The following is a 22,153-nucleotide window of genomic DNA, read 5'->3' on the forward strand; positions in this document are numbered from 1 at the left end:
GACTTGTTGAAAGAGATCTCAATTGTCGTGATACGCGAAAGGAAAACCGTAAACTATACATACCATTCTCTGGGATGATATGTTTGATAACGTCAGACAGAACTTATGCTTTGGTTATATCGTTAATCTTCTAGTCATTGTACTTGTTCGTGTCGTTCACATAATCTACATTTAATCTACAATGCTCTTAGTGTCCGAATAAGCTTGTCGTATCTAATATGGATTTCTATCAACGAACAATATATTATTACATATTCACAATCGTTGAGAAAATCTTGATTACGAAAGTTCATGAAGGTATGCAAACATACAGAATAAAATCATGAAGGTAGTTAAAGGTATAATTCATTTTTCATTCTCGTTTATCATTTGACGTTGAACCTCTCTTAGCAAATGACGTAGGAAGATTAAGATATTGTGGAATTCATTTATGTAAGTAATTAGATAAAGACGAAAAATTGAGTAAACACATTGGTAGAAGTCTAAGAAATCTATAAAATTGTGTAAAAGGTTTAAATGGAGATTTCTACTTGTTTGGTAAATTATTGTTAGGTAATATAAAATTTTATATATTAAAAAGTTATACGGATATGCGGTATTTTGGGGTTAATCAGGAATAAAAATAACAATATACATTTTCTATAATATATTTTACATTATAAACCAACCATATATCATCATAATAATATCTTATACTCTTAAGCCTAAGCGTGTTTTATCCTATATTCTCGTTTATATACTTCCTTCATATTTATACTTTGTTTACTTCTTCATAGTATTTATATATATATTTTTTATTTATATTCATCATTATTTATAATATACTTTATATGCTATATTATGTATACATAATATCATACACGTTTTTTTTTCACGCACGTCCCAGGGCGTCTCGCGTTTCCATTGTTATATCCTGTGAAAATTGTCTTTTGGAGGTATCTTCCATCATTTTTCTCTATGTGCACGTGCACGTGTGCATCTATTTTTTTTTCTTTCTTTTTTTAAGTAATGTCACCTGTGTGATTCGTGTATAAAGTGTACGTTTGTATCATCCATTCCTATGTGTCTATCTGTTTCACGTGTACGTGTATTTTACTATTTTATAGGTATACGCGTGTACATATATGTGTATGTGTGTATTGGCCTGTATTCGCGCACGCGCACCTGATACGTTATCACGTATCATCTCTGTCACGTCGTTAGAAATTACATGTAAGTACATTATACAAGGTTTTGCCCGGTTGTTGCTCCTTGAGCTGTGTCCAGCGACTGCACATCTCCTAAGCTTAAGTATATGCAACGAGGCTGCCATGGGACCCCGCGGGCCGTTCATCGAATCGCGGAAATACATTTCGAATTCTCGATTACATCATTGTTCACAATGCCGTTCAACGCTTCGCATTAGAGTTTTGGAAAGGGATCTTCGCGACGTGAAAGTATGTCGGACGACGTACGATGGATGGATGTCACATGCCCCTTCCCTTGAGCTCCGTCGTGCCGTTTCTACACGTGATACATAAAATCTTACGTTGGATTTTCCCCCCTTTGTTTACTCGCGTTTTCTTTTTATTTTCTTTTTTTTTGGTTTCTTTATTTTGTTCGCTTGTTTTAACCCCGAAATACATACACACGATGAAGTGAAAAAAAGGCACCTTACTCCTTAGCGTACGGTCGTAAGTGATATGCCGCATACCGCGCTGGGGGGTTGGAATGGGAGTGGGAAGGGGTTTATACGATATAATAATGGACCCCGTGACGCGCACGTCGGATCGTACGAAACACTACGAAACAATGAAGGAACGTCGTAATCTCTGTATGAATCGGACGTGATCGTAATTAGCGTTTATTATTAAACTTTTGTCTCTCCGAAGAACTTGTCTTTTTGCCGTCGAGGCGCGTGAATTTCTATCGTTCACACTTTCTCTCTCACACACGCTCACTCTTGTTCATTTATTCACTCACTTGCTAACCGATACATACACGTATTTTCTTTCTCATGCGCTTGATCGCTTTCTCTCTTTTTTTTTTCTTCTCCTTTCGCTCTCGTAATATCGTTGCGTTCCTTTCATTCGATGCAGCAAACGTATTACATATTCATATTTTTAGGGGCTCAGGGGGTCCGGCAGGCTGGCCACAACATTTTCTCTCGTGTCTGTTTCTTTCACGAGATACGTTTCAATGGTTTTGAAGTTTCCTTACGGCTAAGGGTATTTAACACAGTATGTCGCGGAGTACGCGTTAACAGGTGACGCGTCTTCCGCCCCCTTTTCCTGTTCTCGTTTCTAAGCTTATACTCGATATAATCTCTAGTTGTCGGCTATTATCTTCTTACACATTTATATCTGGTATGTATATATAATATACATATTTTTTTTTGTATTATACGTGTGTGTATATATACATATACATATAGACGTATGTATGTATACACATATAGATGCGCGTGTTGGTTTTTTGTAGTCTTTTTTTTTGTAATATATATATTTATATGATCATATACATATGTTATTTTAAGGTATGCTCGGTGACTACGCTTACGGCTCCTACTTTTGCTTTCTTTCGCTGTGTGCATCATCTCTTACAAATTTCTGTTAAACATTCTTGTGTTAACGCTAAACTGTTTTCACGGTACTCTGCGTCGGTATTCTAGAGTGGCTTGACTGCTGCCTTCCTACCCTTTTGCCAGTTTCCGATTGACAAGATGACGTTACAGGTGATGATTGAATTCAAGCGGATAAACTTTTCGAAAGTTCAAGATTAGATTTCCCGGTGTTTGACGTTTTTATTTCCCCGTGAATAAAGAAAACCGTGCATGTCATCCATTTGTTAAACACTTGAATCATTTTCATTGCGCTCGTAACATTCTATATTTTTTTCCTACTATGAATTTGAACGAAAGGAGAGCCAAGTTATCGACGATAAAAGCAGGAATTCTTGCGTTTATGTGCATTCACTAAAGTATTACGTTTCTCTGCTTGGCCTACTTACATGCGTTGTATTTCATGGTTAACAATTATCGACGACGATATTTTCATGTTATGTTTAATCTACCAACATGACTTCTACGCTCTTTTTACGATGTTTCAGAATCCGATGCGATATTATTTGTACAACATTAAACAAGCGCAAACGGTTAAATACACAATTTTGTTCACCAATTTTCTTTTTCTTTCATTTGTACAAACACAAAATCTTCTTTGTACACAAAGGACAGACGAATATTCCACTGCGGGCTGCTACAAAGAATCAGCAATAGCTGTGACTAAATCGTACGGTTACCTAGATCTGGTAGTTATCTATAGTTTTCTACGTCGTATTTCTCTAGATTCTTGCTACATATGCGAAACGACTCTATATATGTACAACGTTACATGATCGTTTAATTACTGTATATGCCGTGATCTTATTTGGCGCGTATCATCTCAGAGTAACATTTTTAAACAAATGTAACTACTCTTAAACAATGTTATTTTATAGGACGGTAAGATAGGTACACGCAGTCCGTCTGTCTGCGCATGGTCGAAGGAACGGTTGACAAATTGCGTATAAGGATAACTTCTACGTAAAATAAATTTCTCCTATACGAAATAGTTAAATCAATTTCAATCATGAAAACATTTTGTTCACGAAGCATGTACAAGAACGAAGAATTTTATATAGGAATGTAACTACGTTACCAATTTTAATTATAGAGGTTGTCTACGAAACAATACGAGATACTTAACAACCATTCTGTTTAAATTTCCTAACTCTACCATACAAACTTCATATTTTCATTCACCGTTTCACTTCCATCAAGAACAAAAACCGCTTTAAGCGGCCAATACTTGCGACTTACGCCACTGGATCTATCAACAACGTTACATCTGTTGTTTCTTTCTACGACTTCTAACGAAGATTCACGGACTTTGCTAAACAACGCAGTGATATGTTTTATATGTGCTTTATGCGCGTGTAACGCTTTTGACGCATTGAAACAGTGTTTCGTTGTATATTTGTTAAAAGCGAAGATGTGGTGATTCGATACATAGAATATTAACAGGGCGTTCGACAAAACCGATGCGATGGCGTTTCCTATTTTCCTTCGCCGCCGATGCCGATAATCCTCTCTGTCCATTGTTCGTAAGACGTCGCGTGAAAGCATACTGGAACTTGGTTAATTATTTTCACTTAGTCCTCGATGAGAGGAACACGTACAAGTCTCTAAGTGTATGTTTCTTGAATGATTGTCGGCTATCATATTTGGTAAATCTTCACGAGAGGAATCCTTCTGTGTAGGAAATCATTTGTAGAGCGATTCGGTCGTTCGGCACAGAAGGATGGCAAGGAAGCCAGAAGACAAAACGAAGAAGAAAGGACGTCGGGACAAAAGAATGTCACAAAGACGTGATACGTAGTAATGAAAGAAAGTCGAAGATGCCAGTAAGTGTGAAGGAAGAATAGGAGAGGAGGTTGGTAAAAAAAAAGAAGGAACTGGGTCGTGGTAACGCGAGAATGTCGTGATTCGATAACGGCTAGGCAGCTGGTATGCCAGCTTGCTGAAGCTTAAACGACACGACGGTAAAAATTCTTGAAACGGCGAGAATTGCGAAATATCGGACGCGTTACAGGGCTGTAGAAATTCTAGAGTTTGCGTCTCGAGAACACGGACGAAGGATGGAGGCAGCAGCCGCAGCTTGTTTCCTATATATTTTTATTTCCGTGTTTATGCCTTGTTGTGTTTTACGTTTACGTGTAGTATTTATGTGTGCGTGTGTGTATATGTCGTGTAACGGTGCTCGATGTGATTTGCGGATATAGTTATTGCGCTATTCATTTTTTTTTTTCGTGAACGTTTCTTTTCTTCTTCTTATTTGTTAACTTAGCGATCGTCAAGCTAGACTAGATTACTAAGCCTAGAGTTGTTGTTAAGTTTCTCGCCGCTATGTTCTCTATACGTACGCTGCCGTGTAGAGAATGTGATTTTGTTTGTACGTGTGTATTTACATACGTGTACGTGTGTTTGTGCGTGCGTGCGTGCGTGCGTTTTACCTGTACGAGTGTCAATGTACGTGTCATTTTGTATTCCTTTTTCTGGGCGTGATTACGCACATGACTTAGGTACCATAAATGGATTTGACCATTTTCTATTAGACGTATCACTCTAGCGTGCATTCTCTCTCTCCCATTCTCTCTTGCTCTCATCCTTCTGTATTGTTCGCATCATTCTCACCCTTTTTTGCCTAAATTTCTTTACACGGTTTTCCTCGATTCCACTCTCGCTTCGTGGTCGTTACTTTCCAAAACCCCGTGGTATCTTCTACTAATTAAATTACATTAATTATCTACTTATCACTTTATACTACATTTGGTTTCCCCTTTGACGCTGCGCCGTGTATTTCTTTATTTTTTCTCCTTTTACTTGGCTAGCTTCATTCGCTTTATTACCTAGACAACGTACTCGAGACTAGCGGTAAGTTCTATACACGCCTTAATGCTTAAGGCGTCATTCTTCAAATACTTTTTACAGGACGAGGATCCCCGCTGATTCTTTAAAAGAGTGGGGGACCACTCTCTTTCTTCCCGTTGAAAGTGGAATCGAGTCGAGAAGTGAACTTTCTGGCAAGGGGAGTGATTATACGGCCGAAGGACGTAAGAGTAGAGTGTACCAGACGTATGATTTGATTTTCTCCTTCATCCCCCACCCCCCTTTAATCGACTTTCTTTCAATACGACGCCTCGCGCTGCCCCTTAAATTCACGCTACGATTTACGTCGTACATTCTAACTCTTACCTGCCATTTTATTCGCCGCCCTTTTCTCTTTTTCTCTCGCTCGTTCCACTTTTCAGAAAAATAACCTATATTTTTATTTTTTTTCTTGTTTGTTCGCCTAACTAATAATGTACACGATATTTTGTTTCACTTATGTCCTTATGTCGTCTCTTAAAAGCTATTTCTTTTTTTATCTCACGCACAGCGCTTTCTTTTTTCACTTACGACGATTCAAAATAACAGCTTTCGTCGTCGCTGCACGTTTTGGTATTTATTTATTTATATATATATATATAATATATTTTTTTTGTATTTATATGTATGTATATATTTATTTATAATTCTTTCGTTTCTTCCTCGCGATCGGTACCGTGTCCTTTAGGCTGTGTATTTCATTACGTTTGTGTCGAGAAACAGAACTCCGTTACTGTTTGGAATAGCCAATGATTCACGTCCGCGTTTCACGATAACGTGTTATTGAATTTTGTATCACTTCGTTGTATGTTCGTGTAATTTCTTTTTCTTTTTTTTTTACAAATGGCTCTTACCTCTCTCGTGTTTATCAATTATAAAACAATTGACGGGCATAGAGTGAAATATGTTTGGTGTTGGTTTTAAATCTTGGGCCACAATCCTTATGTTTTAAGTACACGATAAAAATTTCTCCATTGTACAAATTTTTGATTCATCTGTATAGTTCTCGCCTTAACTTATCGACACGAAACAACTTATCCAAATGAATATATTCCACTGATCTCGTATAGAGTATACAGAGTGTCAATTTGAAAACTACATAGGAATATGAATAATCGGACGAAGATTCGCCGTTTGAAAAATAAACGTCAAGAAATATCCGAGTTAACCGGATAGTCAAATTTAAATGAAAATTAGTCAACTAATTCAATTAATTTAACAATTTCAATAATAAAATCGAACATCTATAAATCGTAACAAATTTTAACAAATAATCGTGCTACGTAAAATTTGTGAAGTTCTGTCGAGATGCTTTTCGTACTGGGAAGACACTAAGAGATTATCGAATTACGCGTAGTTGTCAGATTTATATACTTACATACGTTTTATGTTTCAGGCATAGAAACGTTTGCTCGTTTTCTCTCGCCGAATAGAACAATATTAGTTTACAAGGAATTAATGGTACGAAATATTTGTGGTCCGCGAGATGGACTGAAGGCACACCTTTTATATCCATATCCACGTACTACGTATCGAATCGTTCGGGAAATTAGTAAATTTACTGATATTTCCTAAATGCTACGTTGTCCCAAGCGGGTTTGATTTCGTCATTCTCTTGTATTCGATGCTCTCGCGATCTCATCAATTCTAACGTCTCGCAAACGTCCCTGTATCGTTCTTTGATCGTCGCGTTTTTTGATTCGAAAACGTTGAACGCTTTTGATTCGTTTAAAGCACGATCCGTCGTCTATCTTTTGATTAATAACAAAGTCGTCCATCTCTCTTTATCTCTCTCCCCGTTTTCTTCCCCCTTTCTCTATTTTTCTCCTTTTCCTTTGCCCGTTTTCCATTCTTCCTCATCCCCTTTATCCCCTCTTTCTTTTCTTTTTCTTCTTTTTGCTCGTCTCTATTTCTTTCGTTTCTCTATCCGTTATTCGGTTCGCTCGTCTAAATCCTACGGGATTCATCGTATCATAACGAAACTCATGGCTTTGCACCCGACGACGCGCGCTCGTATGATGAGACAGTTTCATTATTGAGAAAAAAAGACACCGTACAAACACGGGCGCAAGGAGAGAGAGAGAGAAAGAGAGAGAGAGAGAGAGAGGGAGAGGGAGAGAGAGAGAGAGTAGGCGTCTATCAAAGGGTGATTTCGAACGGTCGACGGCGAAACAGAAGAAGTACGATACGGAAGCATCGGATCGTGCTTAAAACTGAAAGAGACGAAGCATGGAGTAAGTATGGACAGGTTACGAAGGTCTAAAGCGGGGATCATAGATAGGCAAATCAGATGGGATTACTTCGTCCTCGTTATACTTGTTAAACCGTCGTCGGTCTTCGCGTTCATTTTTTCTTAATCCCTAACCTGTTTCTTTTCTTTTCTAACGATCTCTTCTCTCGTTTCTTTGTTCGCTACTATATACATATATAGCAACGGTTTAAAGGCTGAGGGATTTTGTTTTCCGATTCCGACGGAATTACACAAAGAGAGACAACCTTTGAAAGATTCAATCGGAGGACAGGATACGCGTTCGCGAGGAAGGAACTCGACGGATCTCTAATCTAACTTTCGTGCTGTTTGTGCAATGTGTCTATCTACGAATTGTTTAATCTTTTTTTCTCGTCTCTCGCTTGTTGTATAATTTCTCATTATTCGCAGACTCTCGTTCGCTCACCCTCGTTCTCTCTTCCTCACATTCTCTCGTTCGTACGCGCGAACGTATCCACGCATGCTTACACTTGTTTCTTACTTACACTTGTTTCGATTTCGTTTTTTTTTTATTTCTTTTGTTTCGTTAGATTGGCCAAGTCGAAATTCGGGACGTCGGACAGACCATTTACCGATTCATTCCATCTTTTCTCTTTCTCTTATCGATTTCTTAAAACTCGCGTCGTGTCCCTTCTCTCCGATCTATGTACCCCTTCGTTGTTACGAATTCGTGGCTCGCAAGCTGAATAGCTGAGAGCGAGTTACAGTAGAGAGACGCAGGGATAAACTGTTTGTTTCTTCGCTTTCCTAAGCTTAGTGATTTATTGCTTAAGCGTCTTAAAGTCGAGATTTTTCCCTTTGGTTCTATGGTATTCGTATTATATAAAAATCTAAGGTATAAGTTAAAAACCACGGTAGACCCGACACGATTGATTGGAGTCGATCGATCGCTAGATGACGCTTTGTCCAATCGTCGCTTCCTTCCATCCTTTCATATCCTTTTATCTTGCTTTTTTTTATTGTATCGTGTGTTACGTTTGTTTTATCTTAATCGCGAGATCGGCACGCCAACAGCATCGGTCGACACCCCTCGGCGCATACGGCTGATCTTTTATAAAAATATCCAACTGTCTAAGTGCCGCGTCAAAAGGATCAAGTCGAATAATAAAAACGGCTCTTCGACTGTTCTGCGAAGACTTCGCGCATGATTTGTCTTTTGGCCTCGAGTCTGATAATAAATATAATAACCGAAGGAAGAAGTCCTCGCAGTGGCGGAAAATGGATTAAGACACGTGGATCTTTCAGTTCCGTGGTTCACGATAGTCGAGTGGTTGTACGTTTAAACAGTTCCTCAGGAACGCGGAATCGTTGAATTTCTGAAGGTCTGTTTCCGCCTTGCCGCCGAATTTCGAATCGTCCTCGAGTAACTTTTTATTATAACATACCTACCTAACTAGCTAATTGTTGAATTTCGTTTATAATAACTTTTTTTTCTGTTAAATTTACTTTATATAATCTTCACGAGTGTGCACGTGTTTATCGATTTCTTTTATTTATCATTTATACAGCACGATTACTTGACGGTCGCTGGTTCGCGCTCCGAGTAACGCGTTTACAGTTTCTTTTTACGTTTTCGACTTATTAATTTTCACTGTTAAGCCCAAACTACAAAAATAATGAATCCGGGTTACGGGTCGATAACTGGCGGCGTTCTATCGCTTTTCTTTCGCTCTTTTTTTTTTTCTCTTTTTAGGAGTTTATCGTCGATAAAGGAGTTTAGCGTCGATTAAATGGCGGAAAGTGCAAATCACGAGCTTGTTCAACATGCGTCAACTCGTTCGTCTCTTCCGTAATCAGTCCTTTGTGGACGATACAACACACAAAATATTGGTTGTTTACGCTACAAACTGTCTTTGATGATCACATGGTGGTCCGCGTATCCCGGAATTCGTGTTTCATTACTGAAGCTTTTGACACTACCGTGACGGCAACGCTATCTATTAATTCAAGCCGAGAGAGACACTACATTACCCTACAGACTGGACGAGAGGATACCTCCGACTTGTTGACGGTACCAGTTAGTTTTCTTTCCCGTAAAGATTGCCGGTTATATTGGACGTGAAAATTTTAAGGGAATCTGGAAGTACTCTCTTTTTTCTTTGTCATTCTCTCCTTACATTTTTTTTTGTCTTTTTTTTATCGTTTACTTTAAGAAATGCTTTTATAGATAAGAATTCATCCCCTTTTCCTGTCATACTTTTTTTCCCCCTTGCTCTGTTCATTAAAGCGATCGTTAACTACGTTTGGCAATTTCTGCCCTCTGCTTTTATGTTTCATCAAGCCGGAAGCGGCATGATTTTTGTTGCTTTTGCTGTCGCGGTGGCGTCGATGGTGACGGAAATTTTGTTGTTGTTGGTAGTTGTGGTAGTGGTGATAATGGTGGTGGTGGTGGTGGTAACTGTTGTTGCTGTAGAAGTTGTTCCTGTTGGTGGGGTGTACTTGCTTACCATCACACTAGAAGGCTAGGCGTCAGCCAGTCCTCATCCGCTAGCTGGACCGCAACCAAGAACACACTTTACCATTTGAACACACAAACGCTGGTTAAGTCTTGGTCCGAATTTCAAGAAAATAATAGAAATATTCTCGACAACTTTCTCTCTTTCACTCTACCTCTCTCTATCTTTCACACGTTTCATTCGCACATTCCACACTTTCGTTTTTCCTCTCGCTCTTTCCTTTTTAATTCTAAAAATCATTTCATTCTTGTTTCTCTATCTCTCCTTATGCCTCTCACATATCCTTCGCATTCCAACATACGTAGACTGATCGATCTGAATCTACCTTTACCGTGACTCAACCTCAATTGCTTTCAATGTTGTAAAAGTGTGAGCAATTAATTAAACACATTATTACCCTAAGATAATTGTGTTGCTTGGCTTTGACAACGCTCAGAGGAATGTATCAGTGTGGTGTAAACGTTTTCAGATTATTTAAATGTGGTGTTCGATCAATAAACTATTCATTCTCTTATGGACCGATTATGAAACTATGGATCGATTTCAGAAGGATAATTCCAATAAAAATATTAGCGACGATATTATTGGTATAACGAGACTTTCGTTCACTCTCTCGCTTTTGTTTCTTGCGTTTCTTCCATTCAGTTGCAATTTCATACGCAACGATGATATCCATTTTATAGATACGTTCTCCAGCGACACTTTTCTGGTTGAATACGAGGTTGAGCCAGGTTGTAGATGCAGTTTCCTTGACGCAAAGTGATATTTGAAAGTAAGGATAAGCCAGGCCGTGCGATGATAGTGGTAGCGATCACTGTGCCTGCGAATCGAAATATGTAAATAAAAATAATCCCTCGGATGGTTTCGAGTATCTCTCCTCTTTAATAACGAACAATTCAATGTAACATTTCCTTAGCTTTTTAACTTTTCAACAATTCTAATTTTTGCAATCTTATAACAGCCATGGTAAAAAGTTAAAAATCTCGGTCGATTTACAAATATTTTTCTCTATCGATTAACAAGATCGAGATAATTTTATCTTTATCGATTTACAAATATTTTTTAATATTTTTTATACCTTCTATTATGTTATAGAAAATGTAAATGAATTATTCGTTATTAATTTGTACGTGTTGTATGTTGTATATTTTACAGTATCCATCGTTAAACTCGAGACACCATCATCGTATTTTTTTTCATAGCATTTTATTTTCTTATGTATTGTGACAATTTGAAAGAATTCAGCGAGATACTCGAGTTTAGATAAACAAAGCCGAATAAGCGTGTAGTTCAGCCTTTATATGACAACTAATATTCGTGCACATTAAGTATCATGCGAAAGAGTATGATAGTGAATGTAATGCTTGGGCACACTTATATAAGCTTGCATTAAGCATGATTACATCATTTTCTGTTTAGCAAAATTTGCTGTCGAGTATATTGAAAATACGACTTGTAATAATCTTTAATTTTAAATTATATACCGATTAAAATGATTTGTATTAAAATTTTGTGAAAATTTGTTAAGCATTTGGATTATTTATATTTTAAGAAACATAACATACTAAAACAGGAATAATTAATAAGTTGAATTTTGTTTATGTAGTATTATTCTTTGTGTCGGTTTATTTACAATTTTCATTAAGCATATCACTTGCATACAAGGTCTTGCATACTAAGATCTTTGAAAATTTTAACAAACCAAAGAAATTGTATAGAAACATACTTTCAAACATTTGATATTATCAAGATTTAAGTTTAATATACAAAGAGAAGCTTTTTAATCAAGTGATAAAATGGTAAAATTTCTTACTGTATGTTAACTACAATACAAAAATATTTATTACAATGAAAGGTTTTGGAAAACTTCATACTGTATGATAACTAAGATACAAAAATATTTACTGTGATGAAAGATTCTTATGCAGGATCTTGATAGGCTTTATAACTCTTTTTCATTAGTATTCCCTCATCTCGAATATGTATTGCTAGGCCCTCTTACATCTTCAAATACATACTGAAATTAAAGAAAATACAATATAAATTCCTTATATCACTAGAAAGTGTCGTTTAAAGTAGAGTAATTCCATTATACGATTTCTTAATCTAAACTTCCTAGAAAGCTTATATGCAGCCTGTCGAAATTCATTAACTCTTATCGCAAATAATAACTTTAACTTAGACTTCTTTATTTAATTCCACTTCTAAATGAACCTAAAAATTGTTAAAAAGAAGTTTAATTGATAAATATCGATCTATAGATAATATTATATGTGTACGTATATTATACATGTGTTGTTATATTTCAGTATAAAATATATTAAATTTAATGCAGAGAAAAACTCAAATAGAACGATCAATAAAAACGATATTTTAGAAATAAAGTAGAATTAGGTTTGTTTTAATTTACTCTTTTTGCTTATAACAAAATAACTGAAATATAACGTAAAACGTTATTACAAAATTATGTAATATTAGACATAATACGTTTTCAGTTTCAGATATGCTTGAATTTCAAGTTAACAATTATTAAATAGACTATTTTCACTTTAGTGTTCAAAAAGTTACCTTCAATATGCCGTTAAATTACAATATGCTTAACAAAATGCTTAACAAATATGATTATAATATAATTTCTACTTCCTTTTTTAATATTTTGGAATGATAACTAAATGAGAAGTAACAATTATATATGTTAATGGAGTTGTAACAGTTACAAATAAAATACTGACAATACGTTCAGGCGATTAGCATTCTACGAAGCACAATTATAACAAGATTCTGGAACAAATGATTATAAGATCCATGCAAGTGATTACTTGAAAAGTTCATTATTAGAGCAAAGCGTAATCAAGCGTGGTTAATGAATCGACGTATATGTATGAAAACATGTACTGAAATCCATACATGTAGCACGAAGGTGTGGCATTCATTACATAACACATGACATATTGGAATTTCAGACAACTGGAATAAAAAAACACAAAAAGATTTTATCTGTCACATTCATCGAGATAATGGGGTCCTATTAACAGTTCTATTGGAAAGCCACTCTTAACACAAATTTTCGCAATCAACATCATTCAATCATCTCAATAAATCCTGTACTGTATACAGAAGCCAAGACTAGATTTTATAAAATTGTCATTATAATTTGATCCATTCATTCACTATCGATTCGATAAAAATTATCGTTGATACGTGATCAATTTTTAAAACACGAACAAATGTATCATTTTACCATGTCTATTATTATTATTATTATTATTATTATTATTATTATTATTATTATATTTATCACAGTGATTTGTTCCGAGTTAATGTGACAAAATTTGGGAACAGTATCAAAGTCGAATGATACCTTTTTTGCTTCAGGTATTATACAAAATAAACTAGAATCTCGATTATCAGCATACTTAACAGAAATATATGTTAACGTGAAATTTGAGGATGATCCCTTGCAAGAAAGATGAAAATCAGGATAGAAACTGAAAGAGATTGTTATATTTTTACTCAAAGGCTTTTCTTTCTATTTAACATTTTAAAGGCTATTATGGATGAAATTTCACCTCAAATAAACTCGATACTACCATCCTGTAATAAAACAATGGCGTTATTCGTGATTTTTGTAAACAATAACTTTTTTTCTTTCTTGCCTAATATCGAATAACGATAGAACACTTGATTATATTTATTTAGCTTTATCGATGTTTAAAATAGGAAAGATATCCTGAGATAAAATTCAACACGCGATGCTATAAACTACAAGCATTTTTTGATAACAGCTTCCAAGGGTTAATATCGTATGTATAACCTTCTCTCATACGAAAATAAAGCTGTTCCCCTGCGTACGAATCGTTACTATACATTTGCAACGATGCATTTCGATCGATGGTTTTCCAACGAATGGATCAAAATGACGACAGTTGATGCAAAAATATATAAAGCAAAGTACGAGATACAAGTATAGGTTCGAATAAAAGATACAAAAGGTAACAAAGTATGCACGTGGATAGGAAAAGAGAGAGAGAGAGAAAAGTAATGGTTACCTGGAACTGTTGCATCGGGTAGGCCATCATTTGTGCCGGAGGTGGTGGTGGTGGGGGTGCGGCTTGCACCCCTGGGGGTGCCGTGACCGTCGTGGCATGGTGTGGCGGTAACTGTGGTCCCCCAGGTAATCCCTGGCCCCAACCTGCTGCCGTGCCAGCAGCGTGGACACCCATTCCCATTCTGTATTTACACAAGTTTCTACATGTAATTTCCGTGCAAATAAACAACTTCGGTCGAAAGCTTGTAAATTGTCGCGAGTTTTGCAATTCAAAATGAACAACGTGATAATAACTTACGTCGGATTTGCGATAATTAAAGTCTGGTTTTTTGTGCATTTCTGGGAGATCTAATGATGCAAAAATGCATACAAATGCACATAATATGCAAGAATATGTAAAATATACAAAATATAATATCAAGTGTAATATTTAGTAGATTAATTAAATTTCCGGTTAGGTATCATTTCTTTGCCAGTGTTTATGAAGATATGAATTTTCATGAATATCCGCAATTTGCTAATAATTTGTGGAAAAGTAATAGTCGAATATTACTATGTACACTATCGTTGAAAAGTAGCTGGACACTTGTTTATCAGTAAGTTTCTAAAATACGTGCATTAGTTATTAGGTGAAATTTATACGACAAGAAACGAAGGTAAAATCGCTCATATCACATATCTAATTATGGGTAGCGTATCATTTAAAATCGTTGTAATATAACGTTTAGTGGTAAACTGACAGCTTTATATCATATTTACGTTCCAATGTTATAACACGAGATCTTTTATGGCTATGAATTATGTAACGTCAACGCCTACTCTCTGATAATACTTTTGACACAATTTATAAAGTTGTACACGAACACAACGAATATCGTAAAGATAAATTTATCGTACAAACAAACTACGTGTATGCAATATTTTCAAATTATCGAATCGAACAACTCTTACCTGCAGTGATTAAAGATAGGGACTTTGATCGTTTGTTTCACTTTACAGATGTTACAAAAACAAGTAAACTAAATATTTAGCAAATACAGCATAGAAAATCTACACCAGTTTTTCTGAATTTTAAAATGATTTTGGACACGAATTAAAGAAGCAATAAGACGTTCGCATACTGTATTCGTATTTGAAGTTTTACAATTATTGACCATTTTCTTTCTTTCGAAAATTCTCTCGATAATGTCTCAGTGGCTGTTTTGACGGATATTCTATTTTCAAATGTGATTATATTTATTGAAAGTGTTGGGAATATTTAACAATTCGTTAACTCTTTTCACCACAATATATAGAGATGTTATAACGAAAACGTTTTATTTTCCAGACGGCACGGTTTAAACATAAAATCGCACGTTCCAGATTCATGAATATATGTATCGTTACATAAAGGTTTCAAACCCTTTCCCGTACGATGCACGCAACTGAAAACTTTAGGTTATCTAGGATGTGTTACATTACTGGTTTACAATCCTGGTAATGCTTGAAAGGCATTCGGGTACGGTCTTTAAGGGTGCCATTTCACGGATCGTAAGAACGCTGAAAGATATTCTGCTTGCCAGAAAGCACCCCGTTCGTTCTTGCCGCGTAATCTCTAAAAATTGCGCGATCGGCAAATGCACAAATTCGATTTGATGTCTGTGTTAAGAGTGCAACCATGTACCCGTTCGCTATTTCGTTTAACAATCCGATCGGTTAGGCATCCTATAAAAATTTGAGGAATAAAATTGTAATGTTATCACGGCGTTTTATGTTTCTCTCTATTTATATCGATCGAAAACTACAATTTTCACGATCCATATTCAAGCTTTGGTAATAGTGATCGGGCTGTAAAAATATTCTTTAAACGTGTGTATAATAATTGATATATCTTTTTATTTGCACAAGAATTATTATATTTCAATAGCGTTGTGCCTACTCTATTTTTATATATTTTTCCAATGCTTTGCCCGTAAGGGATTAATATATTGGTAATTGAAGTATAAGTATTATAATGGAAATAGACAGATGTTTCTATAATGTTTCTTCAATAAAAGTCAATATTAAATTTGATGAACGTAAGTTGCGTATCTTTAGTAACTGTAAACGCAATCAGAAATTGTCATTTCTATGGATTTGGTAGTTCAAGTGTAATTCTAAATCAAATATACCAAGCATTGTATGTACCTATATATAAATTACATAATATATAATACGTAATTATTTCGGGGAATGCAAATGACTTCATTTATGATACAAGTAAATAAATTTAGTTGCTATAGCTAGCAAATGTGACGCGGGTTAGACGTAAATGGAAACTCGAATATGGTTAAATTCGCCAAAGGATATGTAAATTCGAGTGAACTGATTTAATGTGGCGATTTGGGGATTGATTAAATGCCATCAATTATACGGCACGTAGTAAAACAAGAAGCTCAATAGTCAGTAAACATTTTCTGAAGTTACTTTATTATTCTCGAGATACTCTTTCCCTTCCCTCCCTTCGTGTTTTGTGATCTATCTTAAGCTCAACTGGTGCATCTTATTCAAATTCCATCGATTTGTCAAGGATAAATTTAATGTCAGGTGATATTTAAAAATAATGTATAGTATGTCTGACGTTTCCTTGGCTTTTGTGCCGCTCAAATCTCATAGGGAGTGTAAAATGACAGTCCCAACCCTTCAGCGTATGATGCACACAATTGAGAGCTTTAGTTTATTTCGAACGTGTACCATTTCTACTTTACAGTCCTGAGAATACTCCAGAAGCATTCGGATACCCACTTTAAGGGCGTCATTTCATAGATCGTAAAAGCGTCGAAAGATATTCTATCCTAGAAATTACCTTGGCCTTTATACTATGTGATCCTTAAAAGTTGTGCTCTTTTGTGCTCTACACATTCTCAGGTTACAGTTTAAAGGCTGGCAATATTTACTATTTTATGACATCGTCAAATTTTCAATTAAATTTATTCACCGTTTTATTACCAGCATAGCCGGAAGTCTTAGCCTGATATAATCGTTCGTACTAGCAAAATTTGATATAATATCGCGTTAGATAAAGCAAGCATATTTGTTGTTTGAAATAATTTGTATTATAACTTTAAAGCGAATGAAATATTAATAATTCATGAAAGATATTTATAAAGAAGCTATAAAATCTTATTGGTATACAAAGTTACCAATTACATAATAATAAATATATTCTTTATATCGTATATTTATACATATAAATAGTCGGTATGTGTGAAGCTACTGTCTTCGTTCGGGAAATTGAAACAGAAAATCGAGCAGCGTATTGTTAAAGTTTGTCTACTTTTATTTTCTGGAATCAAACGAATTGCTGTCACTTAACTCGTTTCAACAAAAGTACATAGTTTCGTTTCAAGTAACTGCCTGTGCAGTAACTACCTAGGTTCGAATAACTATCTAGCTGCAATTGATCCTGGTTCTTTGTACAGAAAGATAGGTATGTGTACGAAAACGAAGACAATAGATACTCGTAACAAATCAGATCGGTAACAAATCGGTAAGAATAGCACTCGTTTGTTTTTCACATTTACGTAAATAGTAGAACAAAAGCTATTTTTTTTTATTGAGTAGTAAATTGACTTTTTGATCATTGATTATTAATACACGTGTATTAGAAATTAAAAGTTGAAAATAGTTGACAGGAAAGTATAGCTTTCCAGTTTTCTATCACTGACTTTTGTAATAAAATCAAATATCTTTCAGATATCAGATATATCTCATCTATAATTTTGTAATCATAATTAGAACAGAATGGAAATATTACATGAAAATATCACAAGTTCTGAGATCCTTTTATCAATATCACAGATTTATTATACATAACTATTAGGTAATTTTATTCTTACACTTAGTAAAAACATAAAGTTACTAATTATTTACCACTGTACATAGAAATTGATAATTTTTAAAGACTATAACTCTATACCTTTTTTTAGCATTTCGCAGGAAATGTTAGTTTATTTCTGTCGGGGATTTCACTACGAATTCAACGATGTATAATAATGTGCAATTTTCATCGGTCATTTGCAGACTATTGTGCCATGAACATTAGCGACGTACATTAACTTCAGCCAACGTTTTAACTTACGATGTTATAAGAACTGACTTGACCTACTGAGCTATGTTTACGTTTAGTGGTATATATTAGCTACTCGGTACTTCGCCTAATTGATTAAGATCAATGATGAGACTAGGATGGTTAGGGGTTACACTATATTCAACATGTTGGTGTAGGTTTTAAGTAGGATGAACATCTTCTAAAAGGTTTTTGCCATTTTGTTTTCATTTCGTTTATATTTCGTCTCTAAAAGTTTTGTTAGTTATTATTCATTTTTAATATATTTAGTAGTTTGTTAATGATAACAGAGCAGTAGGAGTACGTTTTCATGTTAAAACTGATAATTTGATTCATAACGGAACAAGTATATTTAATACTTCTCCACTATTGCATTATAAGTCTTTTTGTTAGTATAAGGTACAGATAATTAGTTATAAATAAAGAAATAAAGACAGCAATTAAATTAGATTGTATGTCACCGTGTCTTCTAGATTATTTTTTGAAGTATGCAGTACATTAATATTAATTTGAAATATTTTATCTCTCAAGAAGACAAATTTTAAAATATTATATAGGAAATTTAATTCTTTAATTAAATACTGCTTCTACACTTCCAACAATTCGAAATGTGTACCAATGTATAAATAATATTTAGTGAATCTCATCTATAAAAAATATGATATATATAAAAGAAGATTCAAGAATAATACTATTCATAGGTGTTTAATATTCATTAACACCTATATCAAGGAAATATGATAAATTCAGCGAGTCCAATACTGACGCTACATAACTCATTCCATATCATTTCACAGTGAAGTAGCCATACATCAGAAGAAAAAAACACTGCGGTTCTAATGATATTTCAATCCTATTTTTTCAAATTAAAATTATATTACCTTCTCGACGATTACATTATAATACACCAAATTCAATGCAAGAAGAATACAATTTACGAAATAAAAGTCACGTTTATCCTCACCATTTGTAACGAACTTAAGTATCTAGCCGATAGTGTATAGTATCACAGAATTATCCTGTACGGTAAAAGCATAAGGGAGCTTACCCCATGTACTGCGCCTGTTGATATCCGGCGAACTGTCCATAAGTATATCCTTGCATTCCTTGGAGGAAGCCACCAGCTTGCATCTGCGTCGCTGTCGTAGGATAAGATTGGGGCGGATACCAGTATCCTAGCTGGCCAGCTCCGCCGACGCCACCGACGCCTCCGACACCCGCGACGCCTGCCGCCGCCGCGGCGGCAGCTGCTGCCGCCGCGTAGTATGGGTACGTCGCCGACGATAACGCCTGGAAGAGCACAGTGATCAATGAAATAAAAAAGACTAGGAGCATCGCCTAGATTTTATGCTTAACCATCTCTATACGGTTAAAGATGCTAATACTGCTCGTTTAAAACTCATCTTAATGCCTCATATATGCCGTTAAATCGTTATTGCATCAAAGACTCCGCGTTTATTGTAATGCGCTGCCGTTAAGTTCATAGGAATTTTCCCTGTGGATGGTTACTGGAAAAATCTTTCGATGGAAATATTGTTCGCGTGGGAAATGGATTGGATCGGTCAGATTGAAAATAGAAAGAAAGAAGAAATGCTAATTTTGTTTTTATAGATTATAGATTCTTGGAAGGTAACTAATTTTTGTAACGTTCGCCTGATTTTTAAATGTTACGATGCTATATGACCAACAAGGCATCTACGTTTTGTATTTGCGTATATTTAGTACAAATGATATTAGGAATTGGAGAAAAGTATGTTATATATGTACGAAGTGTTGCTTCTTTTATCCAGTGCTGTTCTCTTTAACGGGAATATCCTAGGTACCCAGCATTCCTAAATCTTTTAAGTTGTATCGGAATATTTGAAGTTTCTTGTGTTTTTAATCATTTTGATGAAATTATATTATACAGGCTATTAGATAAATACTTCTTTCTGGTCTTCAAGTAACAAGGAAATTAGAAAATCAAGAAAACTGGATTTACTTGATGCGCATTCTAAATGCATCGATGCAATATCAATCGTTTTACAACCCAATATATTCATAAAATACTTCTGCAAGTGTTTGGATACTTTCGTAACTCACTGTATTTTCAGAAATTGTATCGGAATCTAAACGTTCACACCCTCTAAAGCTGCATGCGAACAAGCCAAAATCTTGAGACGTGAATTATCCTGTGCACCACCTGGCGATTAATTTAGCCAGGTTAAGAAGGAGATCGAACATGAAAGCAGACCAACTGCGTCGAGTATGAGACTGAGGCATGATGAGATACGTAGTAATGCGATATCCCGGTACTACTCGTGGGAGAAGCGCGTTATGGGAATAGGGATCAATTAGAGCGATGTCACGGGCCGAGTAACAGTGGATGGATGGACGGAAGTACTGCTGAGGAGAGTACAAGGGAGAAGAGGGCGTACTTCGGCTACCATTCCCAGATCGGACGTACTTACTCGTCCTACCGGCGCTAATTGCTAAGAGACCCGACAGACACACTTTAGAGCAAGACCCGTGAATAGACCGGAATCTTGCCCGATTCCCTGTCCTCCCTTCCTCCTTCCGTTTTTACTCTTCTACTAGGCTCGTACCAGTCGGTCATGCACTGAACGCAAAGCCCGAACCGGATGAAACAGGCAATCGAATACTGTAACTATTTCCTTTTTCCAATATCTCGTAGGAGGCTGCTTTTTGCGATTTATTCTTGGTAACGAGGCGCGATACGTTTGTGCCTTGCGTTTCTCTTCGATACGATCAACGTTCGCAGATATTAGTATGTATTGTATGTTTAACGAAATGAGAAATATTCTTCTTGTTAATCTTATTAAGATACGTATCCTTAATGAAATGAACATTTTTCGTGTATTTCGGTTTACTTGTTTTCGCTTGTAATTTAGTAAATAGTAAAAATAAAAATCGCACGATAATTTAAGAGACCTATTTTGAAATCGTGCTTGCCTCTTATTTAGTTTCAATTATATAGAATGCTTACCAAGGACATATATACAATACGATCGAACGGACTTATATGATAATGCATTTGCCAAGATATCTCAATCCCTAATTCAAACCGAACTCATGTTCTAGTTCGAAGTGGACTTGGTATTAATTGCTAGGATCTTTGGCACATATCTCGAGGTTAAAACATAGTTCGAGCATAAACCTGCTGAAGGATATTCTCCTTGAATTCATATCGATTTCATTCGATCTTTCGTATTAATCATGATATACGTATAGTATGAATTCTGAAAGTATCCCCATTTTTATCCCCGTTACAATATTCTGTATCTTTATTCATTTTTCACACACTATATTCGAAGAATTACGAAAGAGAATGTACAAAGGCCTTTTATTTCCCTTTCTTAGTTGGCCAGCGTTGTTGCCATTTTCCGCGATCGATGGAAGAAGTGATTGGAAACTTTATTTGAAATTTTATCTTAAGCGTCTCGTTTCAAACTTTATCCAGAATTCTGTCGCGAATTTCATTGCTTCCTCTTTCCATGAGAGGTCGATAAAAGAGCGAACGTTTACCTGTCCGGTTTGCTGGGCATTGTTCGGATCCCCGCTCTCCTTGCCCCAGCTACATTTCACCGTTTGACCATTGATGTCGGTGTTGTGTACTGCCACAATAGCGTGTGTCGCCGATTCTTTGGTAGAAAACCTGAAATACAACCAAACCACGAATTTCAGATTAGCTCTCAACGTTTCGTTCAAATGCTTTCACACTTAATAATTTTTAAGGTTCAACGAATTCGACGATCGTCAATTATTTCAAAAGAACAATGTCTCTTTCCATTTTAAATCCACCTGTGCTGACAGACAGATAAATAAGAGCAATTATTTCGACAAAAGA

The 22,153-nt window shown here is 35.6% G+C and overlaps 1 protein-coding gene across 9 annotated transcripts in view; it reads right to left on the reverse strand.

Annotated features, from left to right (window-relative positions):
- Positions 1–631: 631 nt before the first annotated feature.
- The window catches only part of LOC126919557 (nucleolysin TIAR-like), a 583,207-nt gene continuing 561,685 nt past the window's right edge, over positions 632–22,153 (reverse strand). For 5 of the 9 annotated variants that reach the window (XR_007711695.1, XR_007711694.1, XR_007711699.1 and 2 more), the window contains 5 exons: positions 21,832–21,961; positions 19,355–19,596; positions 14,221–14,401; positions 12,077–12,188; positions 632–10,206 (listed from right to left, as the gene is read on the reverse strand). Coding sequence is in view for 3 of the 9 variants with exons in the window: in XM_050728939.1 (XP_050584896.1) it covers positions 10,165–10,206; positions 14,221–14,401; positions 19,355–19,596; positions 21,832–21,961 (595 nt within the window). In the remaining 6 variants the exon portion in view is untranslated. The other 4 variants (XR_007711696.1, XM_050728939.1, XM_050728940.1 and 1 more) reach the window with 4 other exon arrangements.

The sequence above is a fragment of the Bombus affinis genome, chromosome 8 (assembly GCF_024516045.1).
Source record: "Bombus affinis isolate iyBomAffi1 chromosome 8, iyBomAffi1.2, whole genome shotgun sequence".
Lineage (NCBI taxonomy): Eukaryota > Metazoa > Arthropoda > Insecta > Hymenoptera > Apidae > Bombus > Bombus affinis.